At 34.1% G+C, this 24740-nt stretch overlaps 2 protein-coding genes across 3 annotated transcripts; both read left to right on the forward strand.

Annotated features, from left to right (window-relative positions):
• Window positions 1-1094: 1094 nt before the first annotated feature.
• Window positions 1095-10885, forward strand: LOC143222228 (uncharacterized). 2 transcript variants are annotated; one of them, XM_076448417.1, is made up of 3 exons: window positions 1095-1399; window positions 5427-6533; window positions 8079-10885. In XM_076448417.1, the coding sequence occupies exons 1-3, from the start codon at window positions 1296-1298 to the stop codon at window positions 8347-8349; spliced, it is 1482 nt and encodes a 493-aa protein (XP_076304532.1). In that variant the 5' UTR covers window positions 1095-1295; the 3' UTR covers window positions 8350-10885. The 2 variants fall into 2 exon arrangements, with proteins under 2 accessions (XP_076304532.1, XP_076304543.1); XM_076448428.1 differs by lacking the exon at window positions 1095-1399 and adding an exon at window positions 1788-1892.
• A 3809-nt stretch (window positions 10886-14694) lies between these two features.
• Window positions 14695-24740, forward strand: LOC143222233 (ATP synthase F(0) complex subunit g, mitochondrial-like). Its single transcript, XM_076448458.1, has 3 exons — window positions 14695-14818; window positions 22585-22745; window positions 24497-24740. The coding sequence occupies exons 1-3, from the start codon at window positions 14767-14769 to the stop codon at window positions 24593-24595; spliced, it is 312 nt and encodes a 103-aa protein (XP_076304573.1). The 5' UTR covers window positions 14695-14766; the 3' UTR covers window positions 24596-24740.

The raw sequence follows: 24740 nt of genomic DNA on the forward strand, positions 1-24740 counted from the left end.
TAGCAGTGCCAAGCTTTGTGTTTTTATGTAATTCTCTCAAGATAACTGGTTAGTTGTAGTTACAAAAACAGTGTACTAGTGCAATAGTATGATTGTGACGCGTGGTTTTATCAATCTGAGAAACACCTTTCATTATAGGACATATATGGTCAGTTATAGATCCTAGGATTTTAACCATTCCTAAATTAGAGCTTCTAGCTAAGAGAAGGGGGTAACCAGTCAGCACCACCCACCTAGCTGTATCCTAATCATACGACGGGGTTGATCATCTTAGTTAAAACAACTCATAACTGTAAATAGAAAGCATGTTGAGTGGCATATCAAAGGTTCGAACCTGTGCACTTTGGCACTTTAGCCACTAAGCCATGGCTTACCCTAAGGAACAAATATTTAAGTCAGTAACCAAATGAGTATTGTGCTGTAATTAAAAATATTTATTTAGGTTGGAAAATATCAACCAAAGGAGTGGTATATGCCTCGAACTGTTTCTGGTAATTTCAGGTGCGGACAGTGACCAGAATAGCAGAGCGTATTAATAGTTTCCACATTCGTAACCTCAACAAAAGAAACGATAACTTTAAAAACAAATAAAAAGTTAAGATAAACACAAAAAAGATGTTAGTATAGCACATATGTATGTTTTCTTATTGTATGCTCACCACAAGAGGGCAAAATGTTTATTTGTTTTTTTTTTTAATTTCGCGCAAAGCTATACGAGGGCTATCTGCGCTAGCCGTTCCTAATTTAGCAGTGTAAGATTAGAGGGAAGACAGCTAGTCATCACCACTCACCGCCAACTCTTGGCTATTGTTTTACCAACGAATACTGGAATTGACTGTCGCATTATAACGCCTCCACGCCTGAAAGGGCAAGTATGTTTGGAGTGAAGGGGATTCAAACCCGCGTTCCTCAGATTACGAGCTTAGTCTTTAGCAGAAATCATTGTAAAAACTTAAATTTACTTTCACTCTTACAACACAACCACGATTCCAACAGATACCTGCCACTAATCAGAAGCTCTCGGATTTACAGTTCAAATACGATAACCACAAGGACACGCCCAACCCCAATCTGAACAACGCAAGTCTTACGTCAAGCGGAGTTCTATTTTTTTCTTCATATTTACGACTAGAATAAGTAGCTTATTTTATATATTTCCATCTCAGACTGTTGAAAACTAAACCAACCAACTAAGAAAGAAACGTAGCGTGGTTATGTATTCAGCATACAAGTGTATTCCAGTTTCCCTGACGCAAAGAGTGGTTTGATATCCCTTTGGTGATAAGAGCCCACCAATGCGCGGGTTGTATGTACAAGTCCTTACCTGGAACTTCATCGATGTAACCATTATTTGCACTTCCTTTGTGGTCGCTACAACGATTATGGTTAATATGAACAGGTAAGTAAAATATATTTATCGTTCAGTTATCCTATTTCTTTTGCACAAAAATCATGCACGTAACTAGGGGGAGTTGTGGTCTTGATATGAAGTTCCATTAAAGAGTAAAAAAGGTTTAGGCTTTTCATGTCGTGAAACTATACAGAGTTTTCTATGTGCATGTCCCTCTTAGAATCTTAGTTTTTACTGACTTTAGTAAAAAAAAAATGATATTTTAGAACGTTATCAACACATGTTATTAATGTACAGTATATTATACAAAAAGAATCAAACAGTGTTTGTAGAAAGCTGCACAAATAGTACTTCCTAATTTTTGACTGATAAACAGCCGAAATATCTTGGACTACTCTTGTTTGATCAAGTAATGGGATTTGGCTGTTACTTATAGCGCATCAAGAACTCCGAGACGAGGGACGAACTTGGAGAGAAAGGGTTGCAGGATTCATAGTCAGAACAAGTAGACAACAAACCTCCCAAATAATAAACAAAGATCGTTAGTACTATATTTTCTGTTTCAAACTAAAAGCAGAGAAACTGTTAAAGTGTGGTGATTCTGGAATGTTAGAAAGGTATTACACCATGTAACACAAATTTGTTCTTGGATAGTACGTGTTATTTCTTAATGGATTATGTTGTAAAAGCACAGAAAATGGCCATTATTTTTTTCAAACTTTGCTTTTGTGACCTGGATAATGAAATTTAGAAATTAACCTATTTTCTGTGTAAAAACGGGCAAATTTGCACATTTTCATTTACATAAGGTCTGAATAAAATAACATACGAATCAAGATTTACATGTATTTATACTAAAGTTATACAAAAATGAACAAAAATGTTTAGAAGTGAGTAGTTTTTCGAGATTTGCGACTGTAATGTAAATCACTTTCACGTATCAGCCTCCAAATATAGTCTACCATCATGTTTTCGTTGTACACTCCCAGGTCAGAAAAGCAAAGTTTGAAGAGAAAAATAAGTATTTTCCACTTTACTTTAGGCATAAGCAATTGGGAAACAACACTTTCTGTCCAGGAACAAGAAAAAGTAAAAATTTTGTTACATAGTGTAATTTATCATTTAGACATGTTACTATTTTGTTATTCAAATCTCATGCAGAATATTTATCATGATGGTAACAACAGAATTAACAAAGTTGTTTTTTAGCATAAATAGAATATTCAGGAAACATAATATTTCAAATATTTAATTTCTAGGAAAGGAAACTCAGATCTCAGGCAAATTGTGAGAAAACGGTAAAGTTGTTTTATTAAATATTTGTATATAAACACATCAGCAGACCAGTGTTTTGTTTGACAGTTTTTCTCTCGTCTTTGATAACACTTGTTCATAAAATCCTTGAAGAAAGAGTACAAATAATTTTCAACCCTTAATACTGTTAAACACTCGCAGTTCCTACAAATGACACCGAAGAGATAAACATTCATGGATTTCTTGTAAAGCACGACATCAGTGATAGCCAATAATCTAACTGTCTCTTTTTAGATTCGTCAATCACAAGAAGCCACTTGTATTGGCTTCTTGGCTAGCGAAACCACAGCCAAGGTAACGGACTTGGAGAAATCACCAAGTGATTTTACTTGGTGCAACATTTTACATAATGTAATCATCATTACATTATGACTCGTAATTTGAGAGTCATAATTACGCTCAAAGCTACACAATGGGCAATCTGTGCTCTGCCTACCAAAGGTATCGAAACTCGATTTTTAGCGGTGTGAGTCCGTATACATACTTGTTCTTTGGTGTGCATTACCGGCTACATGATCACGAGGATTCCATGTTTGAAACTGCATATATATTCCCCTCTCTCGTCACAGACTAACAGATCTAAATTTGGAATATGTATGCTGGTATCAACGGTTTATATTCCCCTCTCTCGTCACAGACTAGCAGATCTAAATTTGGAATACGTGTGCAGGTATCACGGTATATATTCCCCTCTCTCGTCACAGACTAGCAGATCTAAATTTGGAATACGTGTGCAGGTATCACGGTATATATTCCCCTCTCTCGTCACAGACTAGCAGATGTAAATTTGTAATACGTGTGCTGGTATCACAGTATATATTCCCCTCTCTCGTCACAGACTAGCAGAACAAAATTTGGAATACGTGTGCTGGTATCACGGGAGGAAGAAGGTTTCTAATGGAGCTATTTTCGGATATAATCCCCCATTCAGTTGAAGAAGCAACTGGAGATAGCGAAGAAACAAGGGATCTGAACCCACACAAATGAGCTGATATTGTATGTTAGTAATTATTATTCGATGTAACGACAAGCTCGTACCTTTGAATTGTATAAACAAATGAAAATTCTGTAATTATTTCAATATCTTCGATTTAATCTGAATATGGCCCGGCATGGCCAGATTGTTAAGGCGCTACGCTCGACTCGTAATTTGAGGGTTGCAGGTTTGGATCCCCGTTGCACCAAACATGCTCGCCCTTTCAGCCATGGGGGCGTTATAATGTGACGGTCAATCCCACTATTCGTTGGTAAAAAGAGTAGCCTAAAAGTTGGCGGTGGGTGGTGATGACTAGGTACCTTCCCTTTAGTCTTACACTGCTAAATTGGGGACGGCTAGCGCAGATAGCCCTCGTGTAGCTACTCTTTTACCAACGAATGATTGAATTCACCCTCACCTATATAACGCTCTGACGGCTGAAAGGGCGAGCATGTTTGGTGCAACGGGGATTCGAATTTGCGATTCCCAGATTACAAGTCGAGGGGACTTAGCCACCTGGTGCCATGTCGAGCCAAGTTAGGTTTATTTTCGATAAACAGGTAAATTAACATTTATAACTTGTGTACGTTTTTTACTTCACTTTCCTTAAGACTAACCTTTTTCTTGCTTCATACTATCAGTAAATAAACTTATGATGTTATTATAAGACCTCACGTCAGACTTTTTCAAAACTTTGGCGGGTTTTTAATATGCTGTTGTACAAAATTTTTGCTAAAGCATATTTATCATACATCCGTTCAAATCGACCGTGTGCTCATGCGCATTTAGGTAGTAAAGTGCACGCACATTTAGAAGAAAGGCAAAACCTGAGTGTTATAATATATCTTTATACATTATGTCTTCAAGAGAAATTATTACGTTTACCTAATATGTTAATTATTAATGACTTTCAGAGATATTACAATATTTTTAGCATGATTATACTTCAAGAGAATGTTAAGTTGTTTAACGTGTTTATATTTCATCTCTTCCGGAACGGCCCGACATGACCATGTGGTTAAGGCATTTGCCTCGTAATCTGAGAGTCGCAGATTCGAATCCATGTGCACCAAACATGCGCGCTTTTTCAACCTTTCAGTCGTAGGGGCGTTATAATGTGACGGTCGATCCCACTATTCGTTGGTAAAAGAGTGGTCCAAGAGTTGGCAGTGGATGGTGAAGACTAGTTGTCTTCCCTCTATCTTGCACTGCTAAATTAGGGACGGCTAGCGCAGATAGCCCTCGTGTAGCTTTGCGCGAAATTCCAAATCAAACAAATTCTTCCAGAAAGCCAGCTAAGTTTGTCATGTTTTCACTTCATCTTTATCAGGAATATTAGAATTTGTTTATCACATGTACATAACATCTCCACCAGAGACAATAAATGTTTTATATATTTTTTCTCTCCAAAAAGACTGTTAAGCTGCTTGAAATGTTTGTACTTCAAGTCATTTCCTACATGAGAGTCATAGACAAATGTTTGTACTTCAAGTCACTTCCTACCTGAGAGTCATAGACAAATGTTTGTACTTCAAGTCACATCCTACATGAGAGTCATAGACAAATGTTTGTACTTCAAGTCACTTCCTACCTGAGAGTCATAGACGTCTTACGAACTTAACGGTCAAATTCCAGTATTAAGTCAAATAGCAGACAAAGTTAACTTTCTTTCTTATAATACGCCTTTCCCACAGAAAATGTTTGTTTAGCTTTTCATACTTTGTCTCTTCCAGAGTAGGTTTTCTCGTTTATTTAAGTTGTTTATGTTTTTTTCCCTTTCTACAGATCCGAGTCTTTAATGCTATACATGCTGTTGTGGATATCGTTTCTCACAGAATGTGATAGTGATGCAGACGACCTCTGTAGAACCTGTATATGTGAGGAGACCGATGCTAATATTCAAAACGAAATGCTGATGATCGTGGACTGTTCAGGGCTAAACTATACAGTTGTACCTTCAGGATCCTCGTGGCCAAGTAAAACTATTAGTATGAGCTTAAGTGACAACGCTATTCATACCATCAACGTTCTTGAACAGAATCTTTATCTAAAACGTTTTTACTTGGCATCTAATAATCTTAAAATTATTGAGTCTATAGCGTTTGACGAGTTTCCTGATTTACAAGAACTTTATTTGAATGACAATGTACTAAGCGAGCTTCATCAGGACGTGTTTAGCAACCTTACCAAACTGAAAATATTGGACTTAAGTTCTAATAATTTGAGTACACTCCCAGAAAATATTTTTAAGCGACTGGGGAAACTAAAACGTTTAACTCTCGCAAGGAATCCTCTAAAATACATCGTCATTGATGTGCTACAGCCATTGGAGTCTCTCGAATTTCTTGATTTATCGGATATAAAGGCCTATCATCTAACACCAGGAATCTTTCATAACCTTTTAATGTTGCGAGTGGTGAATTTATCAAGGAACAAGTTCCAAGAAGTTCCAGTAGCAGCTCTAAGAAGTGCTTCAGGTCTCGAAGAAATAAACCTTGATGAGAATCCGTTTTATCGCCTTGACTTGAAGTCCTTTACAGGCCTAGAGAAAGTTAAACTCCTGAGTTTAAGTAACATGCCAAACCTGGAAATTATTGATAAGTTAACGTTTTATAAACTTCGACGTTTAGAAATTCTGCAACTTCATTCCAACACTCGTCTGGAGACTATACATAGCCTTGCTTTCAACCAAATCCTGGATCCCAGAACTCTCCAAATGAGGTTGAATGAAGTCAACTTGAGAAATAATTGTCTACAGACCCTATACGAACATGCTATACCCTGGTGTAAGCTAAACGCTTTGGATCTCCGAGATAATCCCTGGAGTTGTGACTGCAAATTGAAGTGGATAAAATATTGCAACCTGACTGCTGAAATGAGTGATCTTTTACTGTGAGTATTCTACACATTTAAAGCAAACTTTAGATTTCTTTTTAGTAACATGCTTAAAGTTGTATGTATTGTATTTTAAACAATAGTTTTATTTATTGTTTCTGTATTTTCTTTAGATTATAGAAACACTACCACTTTGAAACTCCCAGTCACGAAAAACCGACCCACATTTAAACAACATCAACAATAATAACAACAAAAAACACACTTCAGAACCGAAAAACAGATTGGAAGCGCCAGACTATTATAACCCTAATACAATATACATGTACTCATGAGTGAAATGTGTAAAATGTCTTACCAAGAACCTAAAAAGAAAGAAAGAAGCCTACTTCGCCATTTGTGTTTATCAATGCTGCTTACCTTTGTATTCGTGCTCGAATAAAGCAAATCATATGAAATGGAAGTGAAGAAATGATGCTGAAAGTGGAGAAAGAAGAGTGACCGAGAGGTCAAAATCGAATCAAATTAGAAGAAAGCAAAGTGTATGATGTTGGTTCTGGTGAAGATGAGAACGCTGAAACCTCTAAAACCATTACTGCTATATATAGCAGTAATATATCTTTTTTCATACTTCACGGATTTCAGATTTGGAAAAAAAAGTTTATACATAGAAGAAAGAAGTTTATACATAGAAGAAAGAAGTAGTTTATTTAAAGAAGTAGTTTATTTCTACCAATCAACGCCATTTGGAACATCATATTTCAAAATTTGGCGTGACACCAAGAAGGGTCGGTTTTTTTGTGACGGAGGGTCTTAACAATAATAACTTCAAAGGTGACGTTATTATTTTAAAATAAATAGATTCTACTCCGCGAGTATGCCAGGTATATAGGAAAACCTGGTTTATACTAAATAAATGAAAATATCAGAATCCCACATTTACTGGATTGGAATTAAATTGCCCGAAATAAATCAGATCAGGTAGATTTTAAAGTTTTGATCACATTAATTTTTTATAAATTTTACTTTACAGGTAAACTGGTGAGGTTTGTCGCACTAGACTTTTGTCAGTTCTTTAGTCTTTCAAGTTGCTAGGGCAAAGTTACAAGTGACCTTAGTTGCTTTCAGTACTTCTCTGTATTCTTTGAAGCGCAGAGTAGCACAGTAACTTATCTATGTTGTACCCTTATCAGGAATCCAAACCCGAATTTTAGGTTCAAAAGCCCTGATGCTTACTGCTGAGTCAAAAGGTACGCTTCAGTATTAATGGTTTCTACGTCAAGCAAAAATATGTGCAACACACATTACAAATCTCGAGATCACCCGGCATGGCCATGTGGTTAGCTCAACGGTAATTCTAAGGGCTTATAATGCTAACACTCGGGCTTCGATATTTGCAGGGGGCAGAGTACTCATTATTCATTGTTTAACTCTTAGGTTAACAATCAATCATAAAAGTTATATTTTCAATATCTTTGGGATAGGGTAATTTTCATAACTATATGTTTGGAATTCAATCCTCACATAGTGTTGTATTTGATTAGGGTTCCCTTGGATTTTTATATGAAATAAATGTGTTTGGAATTTTATGTGTTTTTTTAGATGCAAGTCTCCGGAAAAACTTGAAAATCGTCTTCTTGTAACCGTTCCTGACAATGAGTTTGTTTGTTCCAGTGAAAAATATCACTGGAACGAAATGTATGACCAGGTAGTTTGGAACATATCCCTTTGCGTCATCAGCATGACTACGGCTGCATTTGTGTTTGGTCTTATTCTGTGCTTCAAATGGAACCAGATTTCGACATGGTTGAAAGTCAAACAACGTGAAAGTGGGCATGTTTATTATATGAAAGCTCAAACCAATGCCAAATAATTTTTGTGGTCAATTTTCACTCTTTCGTACCGATGTCCATCTCTACAAATACGTCGACATCTTTTACATGAATTTCGTTACAGAAACTCAATACTGCTTGAAAAACGAACCTGGTACAAAGCAACTGAAAACAGAATACTACTAAAGTAAAAGAGAAAAAAAAACAACAGAATTTTTGTGACATAATTTTTCTGTGTTTTTTCTTCTTTAAAATTTAAATTTACCATTCTTTCCGCCATAAAGTAAAAACTCGAAAAACATTCAAATATTTGGAGATATAATTTATTTTTTGAAACCTTAGGTTTGACAATATTTTTATGTCATCAGTAAAGTAAGTAACAAAATCATTTTATTTCACCGATTTCATTATTTACAGGTATCCTTCAATCGTCTGAACTCAAAAGGATTTTTATGACGTTAAGTCTTCCATCTCATATATAAATATAAATATTCTAATAATTTCTAGAATTTGCCTACTTTTCGCTATAAATAAACAACGTATAAATTATTAAAAAAAAAAAAAAAAAGAGAAATCGCTTCCAAACTTTGACGTCACTCACGTTTAGAAACATTACCCAATGCTTCCATATCGATATTATTTATGAAGACGTAAAAGACGTAATACACGGCTCTTCATGAGCACCATAGATTAACTTTATGGTAGTTTTCAAGAGTTTCTTTGGCCTTAAAATGATCATAGTTGTTTTATTTTTACCATTAAAATAATTACAAGTTACACAAACAACATTTCGTAAGTCAGAGACCAAAAGATCAATTCCAACACATATACTATCAACTATAGTAATGTTACATTGTTTCCAAATGAAATAAAGTTTACACATTTAAAATAAAAATTCAAGTGTTTATTTAGTATTTCCCTATTGTTTATACTCTTGCTTAATCCTAGAGTTACATTTGGATTCCATATTAATTCCAATGGATCTCTGAATTAGTTGATTATAAGGTTTTTAATAACTTGTGAGGCATAAAAGTTATTTTTTAACTAATCGCTGTTTATTAAATTACTCTTTTATCGGGTATAAGTTTTCATAAGTTCTTTGTGTGTGTGTTTTCTTCTAACAAAGCTACAATGAGCTATCCGCTGAGTCCACCCACGGGAATCGAATGCCTGATTTTAGCGTTGTAAATCCAAAACTTACCGCTGTACTAGCAGGGGACAGTTTTTTACGCTCTGTTATTTGCATTTTGCATTTCTGGTGCCCCCCAGTGGCTCAGCGGTATGTCTGTGGACTTACACGCAAAAATCCGGGTTTCGATACCCGTGGTGGGCAGAGCACAGATAGCCCATTGTGTAGCTTTGTGCTTAATTCAAAACAACAGCATTTCTGGCGAAGTTGCTAAGGCCATCTGGTGGCGTCCCTAATTTTAAACTAATGACAAGCGAGAAGGCAGGAAACCAACAATAACCTGCTATCCACCAACCATGAAAAGAGATTAACTGTCACTTTTATAGCGCATCCTTAACTTGAAATGTTAACACGCGGATTTGAAAGTGGCTAGTCATCACCGAAATCCAGAGCTCTAATCGTAAGGAAAATGTGCCCTCTAACTGTTGTAACAGACAAAATAATAATAAACGTAAGCTCACTTGAAGTTATGCATTATATGGACCTTGCCGATACTGAACTGTATAAAGGTACAAAAATAAGTGTAACTTGAGGGTCATTATCCGAAGAGACATGCTTTCAATAAATTATTTAACACGGACAACATCTCCCGTTTAACGAGTTTTGCATGGATTAGTGGTTAAAGCGTTGCATTAATAACCTGTGGATCATGGGTCCGGATCCCATCATGATGATGCTATAATGTGAGGGTTAATCTCTCTATTTGATTAGAGTAATCCAAGAGTTGGCTGTGGTGTTTACTAGTTGCGTTCCATCCAATGTATCCATTCCACATTAAAGCCAGCTAACGCAGACAGTAATCGAGCAGCTTTGGACTAGATTTAACAAAGAATTGTTTGTTTCTGAATTTCGAGCAAAGCTACACAAGGGGTATCTACGCTAGCCGTCCCTAATTTAGTAGTATAAGACTATAGTGAAGGCAGCCAGTTATCACCACCCAACGCCAACTCTTAGGCTACTCTTTTACCAACGAATAGTGGGATTGATCGTGACATTATAACGCCCCCACGACTGAAAGAGCTAGCATGTTCGAACCCGCAACTCGCAGATTATAAGTCGAACGACTTAACCCACCTGGCCATTGCGGCCCTAAATAAAGAAATTTGCAATTAACATTGATAATACGTTATAATTAGCCATGTTATTAGCGTTCGTTATGTTCTTGTTTCGTCTATTAATATTAGAGTTTGTGTTGTTGTTAACTAGTTTGTCTTGGACGAATATTCTTGACACTTATTTGAACATTAATTTATTCGTCAAATTTTTATGCAAAACATAATTACCATGGGTGTTCGATAAAAATAATGAAGTACATTTGTGTAGATAGAAACTTTACATTGTAGTTTTTGTATTGTTCTAAAGAACAAAATAAAAACAATTTTATGTCATGTGCTTCTCTTTTCATTTCGTGTAAATGTGGCGTGGATTCAAATACAATTCTCAAACACTTCCTGTAACTTTTAGATTAGAAAATTACATTTAAACATCATTTTTAAAAGAAAAAAAAACAGTTCATAATGAAGGGTAAGTAATCACACTGTTGTAAAATAAATGTAAAAAACTTGAAGAACTTTTAAAATTATTAATTATTTAAGTTCTACAAAAAAGAAAAAGGCTTAAAGAACCGTGTGATCAGAAACTTTATATTTAATTAAAATAAGAAAAAAGTTTCCATTCCAAATATCAATGATAGATTTCACTAAAAAAACGACAAACCAAAAAGTTGTACATGGTCTTTAAAAGAAAACGTCATTAACAAAAAAACTCTTACTGACAAGAGCTTCCAATGTAAAGTTAGTTCGTAAACCTGAAAAGCAAAGAGGCCTAACATAAGGCTTATACACAAGTTTAAAATTTGCCTAAACTGGCCCACCTATTTTTGAAACGCGCTGAAATAAAAGGTGGGATTAGTCAGGAGGATACGAAATTATACGAATAAGAGAGTTAGAAAATCAGATACGAACATAAAATAAAGTTAAATATATTACTAAACATCTGGGAAGATGACAAAACAACTGATAAAATAATTGTAGACACGAAAGAAAATCGTAGCTGTGCATATTTAAATGAAACATTTAGACACATACGATTGTGTGGCACAGACAATTAGATCAAGTGGAAATACACCGATAAAGGTAAATCTTTTTATGAAATAAAAATTAACCAAAAAATAAATATTTACCATTTATATATAATTTTTAAATTTACGAGTAGAAACATAAATAATCAATAATTGTGCACACACCAAAGAGTATTATATTACGACCAAAGACGAACATATACCATTAATAATTAGATTGAGACCAAACAGCAACACACATGGTTATTAGTTACGTTTTAAGGGTCATAACGAAACATACACTATTAATAATTACATTAGATTTTAACAACAACGCACAGCTTCAATAATTACATTAAAAACATGATTTTTTTAAAATTTCGCACAAAGCTATTCGAGGGCTATCCGTGCCAGCCGTCTCTAATTTAGCAGTGTAAGACTAGAGGGAAGGCAGCTAGTCATCACCACCCACCGCCACCTCTTGGGCTACTCTTTTACCAACGAATTAGGGGACTGACCGTCACATTATAACGCCCCCACAGCTGAAAGGGTGAACATGTTTGGTGTGACGGGAATTCAAACCCGGGACCCTCAGATTATGAATCGAGTGCCCCAACCACCTGGCCATGCCGGGTCGATTAAGTTCATGAAACGTAATTTTTCATTAAACTTACCTAAGTCCCAACACCTCAAAAATGAGGTAAAGATGTTTTAACATTATTTATTTTTCAACACCGTATATTAAAAGTTATTATTGGGTTGGATTAACCTGATAATTATTCAAAAGAACTTGACGGATGACAATATGTGCTTTTGTTTGTTTGGTTTGCGAGTTTTGTTATTCTTATTTTTGCAGTTAGGTTACTGAAATATTTTCCTTCAGTCTTTGGCTGTGCACATTTATGTTCAACACTTTTTTTTTTGTAACTGGTTGGATTTCGTTTCATTCTTTATTGTCCATATTGCTTGTCATTCATATCTTCTTTACTCATTTACTATTTCTTATTTTTGTTATATTACTTACTGTTGTGGAACCAATATTTTTTTATTAACTGATTTATTAACCAGACAGATCAGACCGTTTTGATAGTATAAGCCAATCTCATTTCTTCTTAGGTCCGGCATGGCCAGGTGGTTAAGACACTTGACTCATAATCCCACGCTCAAGAGTTCAAATCCCCGTCACTCCGAACATGCTCGCCCTCTCAGCTGTGGGGGCGTTATAATGTGACAGTCAATCTCATTATTCGTTGGTGAAAGAGTAGCCCAAGAGTTGGCAGTGGGTGGTGATGACTAGCTGTCTCATTTCTAGTCTTACACTGCTAAATTAGTAACGGCTGGTGCAAATAGCCCTCGTGTAGCTTTGTGCGAAATTTTAAACAAATCACATTTGTTGTTTGTAGTAAATCAATTATAATTGTTTAATCGCTAATGATACTTTTTAGAAACTTTGTTAGGGTTTTTAACATTACAATTTTGGTTTTTTCTGAGATACAAACCGACAGGGGTGCTTTTTACTGACATAATCAAGAGAAAACCTTTTTTGCTCTTCAGGGTTTTACGAATAGTGCTCAAATGTGACTCTTTTATTGGTATTAGTGAATTTATGGACGGTTAGCAACCCTGCTACAATACATTTAAAAATGAATATATAGTATTTTTTTAAGATTTGTTTAGAGCTCGGCATGGCCAGTCCGGTTAAGACGTGCGACTTGTAATCTGAGAGTCAGGGGTTCGCATCCCTGTCGAACCAAACATGCTCGCCTTTTCAGGTGACCGTTAATTTCGCTAGACGTTGGTAAAGTAGCCCAAGAGTTGGCGGTGGGTAGTGATGACTAGTTGGCTTCCTTCTTGTCTTACACTGCAAAATTAGGGACGACTACGAGTAGCTTTGCGTGAAATTCAAAAACAAACAAACAATACTCGTTTACTCAACAAAAGCAAAAAGAAATCAAGTTTATGTCGATTTACATAGATAACGCTATTATATGGAATTCTTTAAAATATAAATTCATAACTTTCATTTTCTCAATCAATTTAAGTGTAAACTCGCTGCCTGTTGATTTGTGCGGAGCGTTCACTCTTGGACTTATCATTTCTAAGTCAGCGCATTAGTATCAATGATTCATAAATTCAGTCTAGTGCGAATTTCGCTCGCACTAGATAAAAGCAATGACATATATCAATAAAACCACCAATAGTGTCATAGTTTACTTTTTAAAGGCAATTGCCAATTAATAAAAAAACGACAGCATCTTTTAATTTATGCGCTGAATAAAAGTGAACAACATTAAAACTGTTCAAGAATCAAGTTTTAGTGAATGACAGGTACGGAGATGCTTAAAATGAATTAATTACTAATATTTCACAGCTTTAGTTTTCGTTTGTTTGTTGTTAAGCCCTGATCTTCTCATGGGCTATTTGTACTCTGTCCAACACGAGAATCGAATTTTGAATGTTATTATTATAAATCCTCAGACCTCCTACTATGGACTGTGAGGCTCTGTTTTGAAAATTTGTTTTGTTTATTTGGTTTAGAATTACTTTGAACTATTTACTATATGTTGTATCCACCGCGGAAAAACGAATCCCAGATGTTAATATTATAAGTCGCTAAAATTATCGCTTACCCACGACTGAAAGACCAGTTTTAAATGCGACTACGTGAATTTATGCTTTTAAAGTGATCCCTAATTTTTAAATTTTTAATTGTATCTACCAAACAACAATACTTATCAAGCCGTTTGAGGTGCATTCTGGGAATGCATTTCGAATTGAAATGTATGTTTGTGTACTTTGTGTGTGTTTTAATCTTATACCACATCGGGGTATCTGCTGAGTCCATCCACCGAGGGGAATCGAACCACTGATTTTAGCACTGTAAATCCGCAGGCTTGCCGCTGATCCAGCGGGGGACATAATAACAAGAGGAAGCCCCTGATTGCTTCTTTGTTAGTGAACATACAAACGACACTTAACTTTTATGCACTAGTTATATCGAAACGTAGGCATTAATTAATTGATAAAAATAATATTTACAACCGATTAAAACTTGTGCGAATTTTCAAAAAATAGTTCTTTTTTATATTTAATTTATACATATATTTTTTATTGTTTTGTAATGTAATATATTTTATGCCTTCAACGGACACTAGAGGGATAAACGTCTCAAAGCTCAGTTCGTGGAGGGTTTACTTTGGAGAAGGAAAAATGTCTAAAGCAATTACATCTTTAGTTTCTAAAGCTCCCACGCTAGCTAAAGGTAAAAAGAAAAACCAGAAGTTAACGATCAGTTTATTATTTTGAAGTAGAATTTCAAATAATTTTTCGTGGTTCTTCTTACTACTATTCCAATCACCTTTAATTGACCTCTACTCTAGCAGTTTATATATTTCTAGGCTTAACAATCCTAAGATGTAAAAAGGTGTAGTGTTCAACACTTCTGAAACTAACAGAAGTTCTGTTAGAATTTCTAGTACTACTACGCCACGGTAAGCTTCAGACAAAAGAATCAAACGTTGTATTACCAGTAAGCAGTGTAATTTTAATGTTTACGTTACCTGCTGAATAATTGGAAAATAAAGTTATATAACTTGTATGTTGCTATGATTTCAAACATCTGGAGAAAACTAAATGTTGGACAAAACCTACCATCAGGAGCAGCAATGTTTATAATTGTGAGCTAGTAATATATGCCTATCTTTTGTTTATTTATATTACATATATTTTATAATGATATGAAAACATGAAATATTTTACACAATTAAAAATAAACTAATATTTGGTTTATGTTTCTCTAATCAGATTGGTTTCTGAGTCTGAAGCAAAGTATTTATATGTTTGATCACAGCATATATACTCTGCAAGATGTGTGTGTTATGCTGTAAGTATAATAATTTCTCCTGTTTTTTGCTCACGATTACCTAGGCCTTATGTGATTTATTGGCTTTCTTGCTGAAGAGATCAAATGATCCAGTGCAAAAACTTTTCATTAAATCGATGATATGTCTCTTAAGGGGACATGGAGAGTTTGTAATGGGTGCAATCATATTTTACTTTTGCATATAGATTATATTTAAATATGAAGATTTAAGGATAAATTAGTTTCAAAAACTACTGTTCAAATGTTATTACTATTAAGTAATATAGTAATAGTAATTAAAATGGTAAGATAACATGTACAGTATAAACTAAAATACATTACACAGGATGTGCAAGTGGGGTTCAACAAAACAGATGTTTAGAAATTGTTGGTGTCTTAAATAGTTTTCACACTGCAAGGTTAAGTAAAATGTTTTCCCAAATGTGAACTTGTATTAAGAGTTGTCAGTACTGAATTGTGAAACAGCACAAGCGAAGAACTGAAACTTGGCCAGTTGCAATAGTTAACTTAAAATCACATTAAAGGTTCATAAAGTAATTAGTTCTGGGGTGTACTATATATAAATACCATTAATAAAAACTAATGATAATAGGTAGTTAGTAAGTGACGAGTGGCAACAGGTGACAAAGCACAGTACCACTGCTTAGTGCTGACCGATGTCTTAGAATTCCCAGATGTAAATATAAACAATAATGATATCATTGCAGACTTTTCCAAAGGGTGCCTGAGTTGTGTGTAGCTCCAATGTGATCAGCAGTACTCACACCACTAAATTGTGAGGGTCCTCAAACACTCAAACTGACACCTATGACTAGAGGTGTTGATGAGGTAACTGTATATGTGCCCAAACACTGCTCTTGTCATTTATTTGTTGATTAAAAGTTTTTGCTTTTTGCCCATCTAAGAGATAAGTTAATGACACTTACTGTATTCAGAGAACAAAAGTCATGTCTGAAAGTTTTTAGGTTAGTTAAATTCAAAACATAGGAATATCAAGTTTACATTAATAGAACAAAAAGAATTAAACTGGTTTTTTGTTTTTTAAGATTTAGAAGTCATCAACCAACAAGCTCAAAACCAAGTTTTACCACAAACCAACCTTTTCTGTCCCATACTATCATTCCAAGACATAATAAGTATTGTAGTTCATAGAGCATATAAACTAACCAGCTGTTATTATTATTTACATGATAAACTTAGCCATATTTAAAAAAAAACATTTTTAAATTTTTTCCCTCTAGTGCTCATCAATAAAAGTGTTACTGAATATATCAATAAGGTTTATAACTCCAAAATTCCTGAAAGTCCTACCACCTTGATGTTAACTTTCACTGGTTATGGCATCAAACTAAATATTAAATATAAAACATTCTACAGTCAGCTTATTCCTAAGTCAGCTTTCAGACTGAACAAATGAATACACAATTTTTTGCTGTTTGAAGACAAAATATCTCCTTCAAAGAAATCACTGGTATTATACAAATATTTATGTCCTTGCTACAGACAAGTCTGTATTGGGTCAGCGACTCAACCCTTAACTACCAGAATCAGAGCATGTGCATAACAGCCTTTTCAATAAATCTGTAATTTACAACCATCTAAGTAAAGGCTAATGAAAAATCAAACAGTGAACAATTCAGAATAATAAACTTGGAGAAAGGTGAATGGACACTTAGAAGAAAAGGAAGCTCTCCAAATTTGTAACCTCCGACCAAAACCGAACAATAAACTAGCTACATGTCGCTGCATCTCAAACTGATTAACTCATCATGTTTGAGAGGGACAAAAGTGAAAACTTTGACTAACAAATAAGTGTGAATATCTACTGAAATGAAAGAAGTTTTGCTATTTACTCAGCGAGTTAGTAACTTGTATGGTTCAGAAAACTGGAGCCCATGTTTTTCAACTTTTAAATTTTGTGAATATGTGGACTCTGGTTCTAGAGCTCATACATGATAATAGTACACTAATTTCTGGTGTAAACTATTAATCAACCTCTATATAAACACAAGTATTTTATGGTATCGACCATATTATACACATTGAAAGTGGAAAGTGAACGTTCCGCTAACTGTTTATTGTGGACACCTAGAAATCCAGAGTTGTGACTTTCTTCTTATGGCTGACTTCTATCCTTACCAGTTTTGTTGTATAAAATGTCTTATTGTGTCAGAAGAGTATTTAAATAATCTTCATCTTATTTTCTGAAAGAAATAATCTTTTTAATATGTAGTTTGGTGTAGTCAACAGTCTGGAATCTGCACAGTGAAAACAAACTTAAAGGCTAACATTTAGACATGCATGCATATGTTATAATTTTGAAAATCTTATGAGTTACCAGAGCCATTGGATGATTTTGTTAACTGTATGAATATGGTGTTAGCAAATTATAGTAAGAACTAATGAATTATGTATTAAACATGCAGTTTAACTTTACCTTTCTTTAGTATTCTGAGATACTAAACTTGTTATCTATTTATTAGATTCCCAACTACAGCTGATTGAAATCACTTAAACATAATCTGAAAATCATTTATTACAAATGTGCAATTTTTTTTTTCTATAATCACAGTTACACAAAGTTTGGATGTAAATTCTTTTTAGTGATATTCGGCTTTAGGGACGTATCATGAAGGTAACCTCACTTGCTTATAAACTGATGTGAAAGCTTTTAAAGTTGTTCTTCTAAGTGAGAAGCTTTAACATTATTAATTTCAACATACCTTTTTATGGAAAGCCAGTTTTAAGTATAATACTCCAAACTTAAAAGAAACTGAGTGCTATAACACTTACGTAAGGATGATGCAGATGGCCATATTAAAGCAGTATAATTGTCATCTGGATTTTCTTGTCTGCATTGCAAGTCATCAGAAGTTAGATATGACCTGGCATATCACTCCATCTCTACTTTATAGACATCCAAAGCTTCCCAGGGTCAAAAACTGGCAAATAACCAGAACTGAGATTTCTCATTTTCTTTCATCATATTTCTTCAACTACCTAGTTCTAGTTTTATCATTTGGTAGAGGACAAAAGTCTTCACAATTTTTGACCACCTAATTTAATGTTATTACATGCAATTTTTATCAAGCTTTAGGATACACTCAATAACCTAGTAACCTACGTACTCTATCTTATAAACTAACAAATATTAGGAAACTATTTAACACTAAATTAAATGCACCCATATAGGACAGATAGAACTGGACTTGTCACTTTTATCTGTTTTAATGATCACACCACAGACAGAGTTGTTTGGACTGTACATAAAGAATGAAATTCCTACATTACTAGCTTAATCATTGGTAAAACAAATAGAACCAGAACTTCCAATTGTAAAATGTTACTGCATTGTAAGATAGTCATAAAAATAGAATTCTAATGAAAGCTGAAATTGTATTCAGCATTTAGCCTTTGATAAAGGAAAACAGGTTAGCCCATTTATTTATGTATGTTATTTGGAAAAATATAAAATTGATATTCAGTAAATACAAAAATTTGACCATTTCCTGTCATTCTGACTTAAACTTACTGTACTTGTTTCTCTGACACTTTCTCAAAGGAATTTTCTGTAACTTTAAAACAGATATAATTCAACAGGTGAACAGTATTGAAAATAAGTTGTAAAAAAACTGAATAAATACATTCTTAGCTCTATGTTTTTGTGATGACGGGAGACCCACTTGAAATAAAAATGTATCTCCAGACAGCTGGTATAGGTATTAATACTTTTACCAAAATAAAGCAGAGAACAACGTTTCGACCTTCCTAGGTCATCTTCACGTTAACAAAGAGAGAGTTTGCAAGTGACCATTGCCAGACACGTCTTAGGTACGAGAGTATAAATGGGTACGGGATTGTAGGGGGCATTGCAGGCAGATGTTAGGTTATTAATTAGTATAGGTTTAAAGGTGTTCCTTTATATAGGTTAAATTTGGGTTTTAGTTGTTGTATAAGTAGGGCTTTGTTGATTTTGTGTTATATTTGTTTCCCTACTTAATATCTGGGTGTTTTCTATGGGTATGTTGTGTTTATTTGATTTGCATGTTCAAAAGCGTGTGAAGGTTTGTTTTAGTGTTTTTTGAATCTGGTTTCCACTTTTCTGCTTGTTTCTATAGTATAGAAGACGTGGTAGTTGTTGCATTGTATTTTATGAATTATGTTGGTGTTGTGTTTGTCACTGTAATTTTTACATAATATGGACTTTATAGTTTTATACCTGGTTTTTAAATAAATTTGGTGTTTACTGGAATGTTGTGTTATAAGTTTTTTTCCAAATGTTAGCTATTTTGTTGCTGATGTTAGGAATATATGGTATGCAGCAGTGTAAAGTTTTGTAGTTTGTTGTTTCTTGGGAGTTATTATTCTTTGTTGTTGATTTAGGTGTGTGTGTATAATTTTTTCAATGGTTTTTTGCAGGAAATTTGTTGATGTTGATGAATTAACATGCTATAATATATTTTCAGAGAATTGTAGTTTCTTAGCAAAAATACAGATTTTCTTTTGGATGTAAGCAAATTTTTTTTTTAAATCACTAAATCTGTATATGGACAAAATTCTTCAGATCTGTGGAGAGATAAACATATTTTTCATCTTTATTTATTATTTATAAACTCAATAAAAATGTTTCATACAAAAACTGGTGTTTGAAAGAAATATGCTACTTAGTGAGTTCTACTTTTTCTGTGAACTTGTGTTTTTTGTCAAATTTTCTGAACTCTCAAATGTTTTAAAAAATGATTTTCTTTACAACAGTGAAAAATGTATTCAGTTAACTAACACTTGATGTTGTTATATGGCTGAAATTAGTTATGTTTCTTTTAAACAGCTATTTATGAGGTTTTTTGTTTAAGTTAATAAAGTTGGTTAATGTGTAAAAAGTTACTTGAAAATGTCAAAAGGACATAGTTGTACTTCATGGCATTGATTATAAATTATAAAAATACTAACAATAATATTGATTGATGGGATCATTAGTAGGTACAGATTAACCTGAGTTTTATTCATTTATTGTGATCAAACTTGTAGTTGTATGAGATCACAATTATAGCAAGCTGATATGATAGGAGATTGAACAATGTGCACATCTATATGTAGATAATCAAGAACGTGGATGCTACAGATGCATCTTCACAGAGGGACATCATGTGCCAGTTTTAATAGTACCCAATAAAAACTTAAAAATATAAGACTGTTCCTAATCTTAAAATACCTTGTTTTATATTCCATGGCACCTGGATTCACTCCATCTCACATGTAGTTCTTCCCCTTCTAAATGGAAGCCCTCATCCTATCTTTGCATGGATGTCATTTCCCAGTGTTGAGGTGTTGTATTCAAGTGAATTGGTTGACACGAGTCCTTGCACATATTGAATCCATCCTTTTGATACTGGATGGCCAGTTCCAGATTTCGGTAAAGTGTTTGATCCTTGTGTGGTACCTAGGTATTTGTGCAGATCCTGAGCTTCAATTCTACACCTTGTGATTTCTGCCCTTCCATTTTACAAATTTCTACACATGAGCAAAGAGTACACCTGGATCAGAAGCAGTTCAGTTCCCCTTCTCTGATTTCTGGATCTCTTATGGTCAGAGTTGTCCTTTGGATGCATCTGGTAGTGATTCTACTGATCCCTTGTACCTCCCGCCTCCTCAGTGTAGGATTCCAATTAAGCTTGTGAGAAGAGTTGAGCACTATATTTCCCTATAATGAAAATGTATTTCCAACACATGCTTACTTCCTCTCACACTCCCCCTGTCCTGAGTTGGTAGTGGATAACATCAGTTAATTTTCTTCTATTTTCTCAACAGTTCAAAATTAGGCTGTGACAGTCAACCCTTGTGGCTGGGCTGCAAGTCAAAACCAAAGAAACAAATATAATGCTTCTGTTGTTGAAAGGGTGAGGAACTTTGGGGACATCAGGTTTCAAACCTAAGACCCTCAAACCACAGAGTAACTCTGCATAATCCACAAGCCATGGTGACCTAAAGTGGAACTTGAATTAATCAAAACAATAATAATGAGAAGTTATAATCTAGATATTTAAATTATTTGGTTAGTTTGAATAAATGTTAATAATCAGAAACCAGGACACTAATCAATTAATTTGACATGATTGAAAAAATCAGGGCAGTGTTTCAATTACTGGATAGTTGATTTTTGGGAAAGCATAATTTTTGATTAGTTGATTATTTTGTAATTTTAGTAATTATTTAGAATACTGGATAGTTGGTATAATGGAAAACTAATATCAGTTAGTTGATTATGTTACATGACACTTAATGTTAATTAATATTTATAGTTAATTAAAGAAGTTGATAACCCGAATTGTGAGATCCAGTGACCCATTTGAAAAAAATTATTTTGCTTATGTTATTACTTTCGAGACATTCAAAAGTGACATTCCACAATCAAACTTTCGTTGTAATGGTTCTTGTGTGGTGAATATTATAAACTCAGCTGTGATAGGGGTTGTATATTGTGATTTAATGAGTTGTTCACTGTGTATAATCATATATCAGCTTGTTCAGTTCGTGGTTTAAGTAGGGTTGCCAAATATCTCTGTCACTTAGGAGCCAGAGTAAATCCTAGAATTGTAGCTTAACCCATTGATGTGCAAAGGAAGGGGATAATTCCTCTTTTGTATTAAGATGATTTCTGACCACCTCTCAATCTTAGTGCAACAATTGGCACAAAAATATAAATTTTCTTCTACACAATTTAATTCAAAATGAACCAATCTTGAGTCTGTTTTTGGTGTGAGGTAGAAGCTTATGAGGCCCATAGAAACTTACCGTGCCGATCGTGTCTCGACAACCAAGAGTCTAGTTGTTGCTGTGCAGGTTCATAAAGTGGTGGTCAGACATTGGACATTTCAAAGTTTCTGTAGAATTGTATTCATTTATTTATTGCAAATTAAAATTCAGTACCAAATTTTTCTATTACGTTTAAATTTACTGTAAGTATTACTATGCACATATGAAAAAACACATTTATATTGAAAAATTCAATAAAAATTACCATTTTGTCGGGTCACTTTTTTAGGCATCACAGCAACCTGACTGTGATTTTAGAGAGCTCCAAGCTGGTGAAGTTTATTCAGAAAAACTATTTTCAAAATTATTAACGCACGTAATGTATGTTTTAGGGTTTTTAGATTCATCTCGTCCAAAGCTGAACACTTTCCTCAAGTATGCAAGAGTTGAACTGGCTCCTCCGAAACCTTCAGAGTTCCCTCAAGTTCTCCAAGGATTCAACAGTTTAATGAACTCTGCTAGAACTGGAAGTTGGAAAAAAATTCCTGTTAGAGTGAGTAATTTACTGATTATAATCTGTTTGTCTTTTATTAATAATTTAGGAACAATCAGATGACCAAAAGTGATTTAAAATTTAAAACGTATACTTTCAGTTCTATTCACATGTTTAACATGATTTCTGGAACTAATTTTACTTTGTATTTTGGCAAGTCTGGGAATTACAGTTGAGAAAAGACAGAAGGTTTGTATTTAGCTATGATTACTTCTGCATATCTGCTTGATCTTAAATACAAGACAATTTTCCTTCAATTCGAGCTGAATCCATAAATTCATATTTAGTATTTGTATCAAATTAGCATACTGTACTGTTGATTTCTTTATAGATAAATTCTGATTTAAGAGGATTCGTTAATAGTATTCTCAGCTAATAATCATTTAAAGCTATTAAAGTGTACAAGTATGTTTCTCTGATAAAAAGGTCCTGACATAGCCATGGGGATAGGGTTACCTGATTTGCAATCTGGCCCAGCATAGCCAAGTGGTCAAGGCACTTGACTCGTAATCTGAGGGTTGCGAGTTCATATCCTCGTCACACTATACATGCTCGCCCTTTCAGCTGTGGGGACGTTATAATGTTACAGTCAGTCCCACTATTCATTGGTAAAAGAGTAGTCCAAAAGTTGGTGGTGGGTGGTGACAATTAGCTGCCTTCTCTCTAGTCTTACACTGCTAAATTAGGGACGGGTAGTGTAGGTAGTTTTTGTGTAGTTTTGTGCAAAATTCAAAAACAAAACAAACAAACTTGCAATCTGCAAGTGTACCCCGTCACAAAACATGCTCCCCATTTCTGTCACAAATGTGTCATAATTTGGTGATAAATTCCACTATTTGTTGGTAAAAGAGTGGCCCAAGAGTTGGCATTGGGTGGTGTTATCTAGCTGCTATCTCTCTAGTCTATCACTTAGGGATGGCTAATGGAGATAGCCCTCGTGTAGATGGGCATGAAATTGCAAGCAAACTAAAATGAATAAAACAATGTCTAGAGTAAATGTAATGTAGAAATTATCCTGAAAATAGGTTCATAAAATATTGACATAACCTATAAGATATTTGATATCACATACAAGACTATATTACCGCCACACACCCTATTAATATACTTGTTATTCATAAAATATTTGTTCATGGTTATTTTTGCACAGAAATATGACAACTAGATCAGAAGTTCACGTAGCCTTGCTTAAATCTAATTACTTTCTCTGATCATGAAATAAATAGAATCACATGTTTTTACTATTATTGAATAGATTTTTTTATAAACTTTAAATTTAATTACACAGAATATTTACCAGTTAAATGATGGAACATGAGTTATTGGATTACTCCAACAATATTGAGTGTAAAACGTCAGACGAGAAAAATAATGGTGGTTGTAACTTGTGTTGCTGGAATTTTTTAAAAACAAATTCAGATGTAATATTTAAAAAGAAATTAGTAGCACATAGGTATAACTTACCAAACGTTTTTGTAGTTTGATGGGCATTGTTTATTATGTGTAATAAGTTTAGTGAATTGAAAGCCAATTAAGGTATGCTGAGTGATTCCTATTATTTGTGAATGAATTGTAAGTGAAAATTCTGTTAAGTAAGTTCTAGTAAATAGTTTAATATTATGTTTAAATATGAGGAGAACATTTCGGTTGTGTTCAGAGAATTAAACATTGCAAACAAATTACAAAAAGTGTGGTGTGTGTAGTTAGAAAATATTTTTGTTTCATCAACACAAGTTTTGCTCTATTGACAGGAGGCCTGGCTGAATACCTTGATAGCACTGGAAATTAGCTTTTGTTTTTTCATTGGAGAATGCATTGGAAAAGGAACTATTATAGCCTACCAGGTGTAGATAGTGAAACAGTTCTTATAGAATTTGAGGTGAATCTATTACATAATAGTGTAGCTGATGTAAAATGAAAAAAATATGTATGTTGTATCTTGTCACCCACCAAGTCAATTTTGAATAAAAAGACAAAATAGAGATAAACATCAAA

This window comes from Tachypleus tridentatus, chromosome 1 (assembly GCF_004210375.1).
Source record: "Tachypleus tridentatus isolate NWPU-2018 chromosome 1, ASM421037v1, whole genome shotgun sequence".
Taxonomy (NCBI): domain Eukaryota; kingdom Metazoa; phylum Arthropoda; class Merostomata; order Xiphosura; family Limulidae; genus Tachypleus; species Tachypleus tridentatus.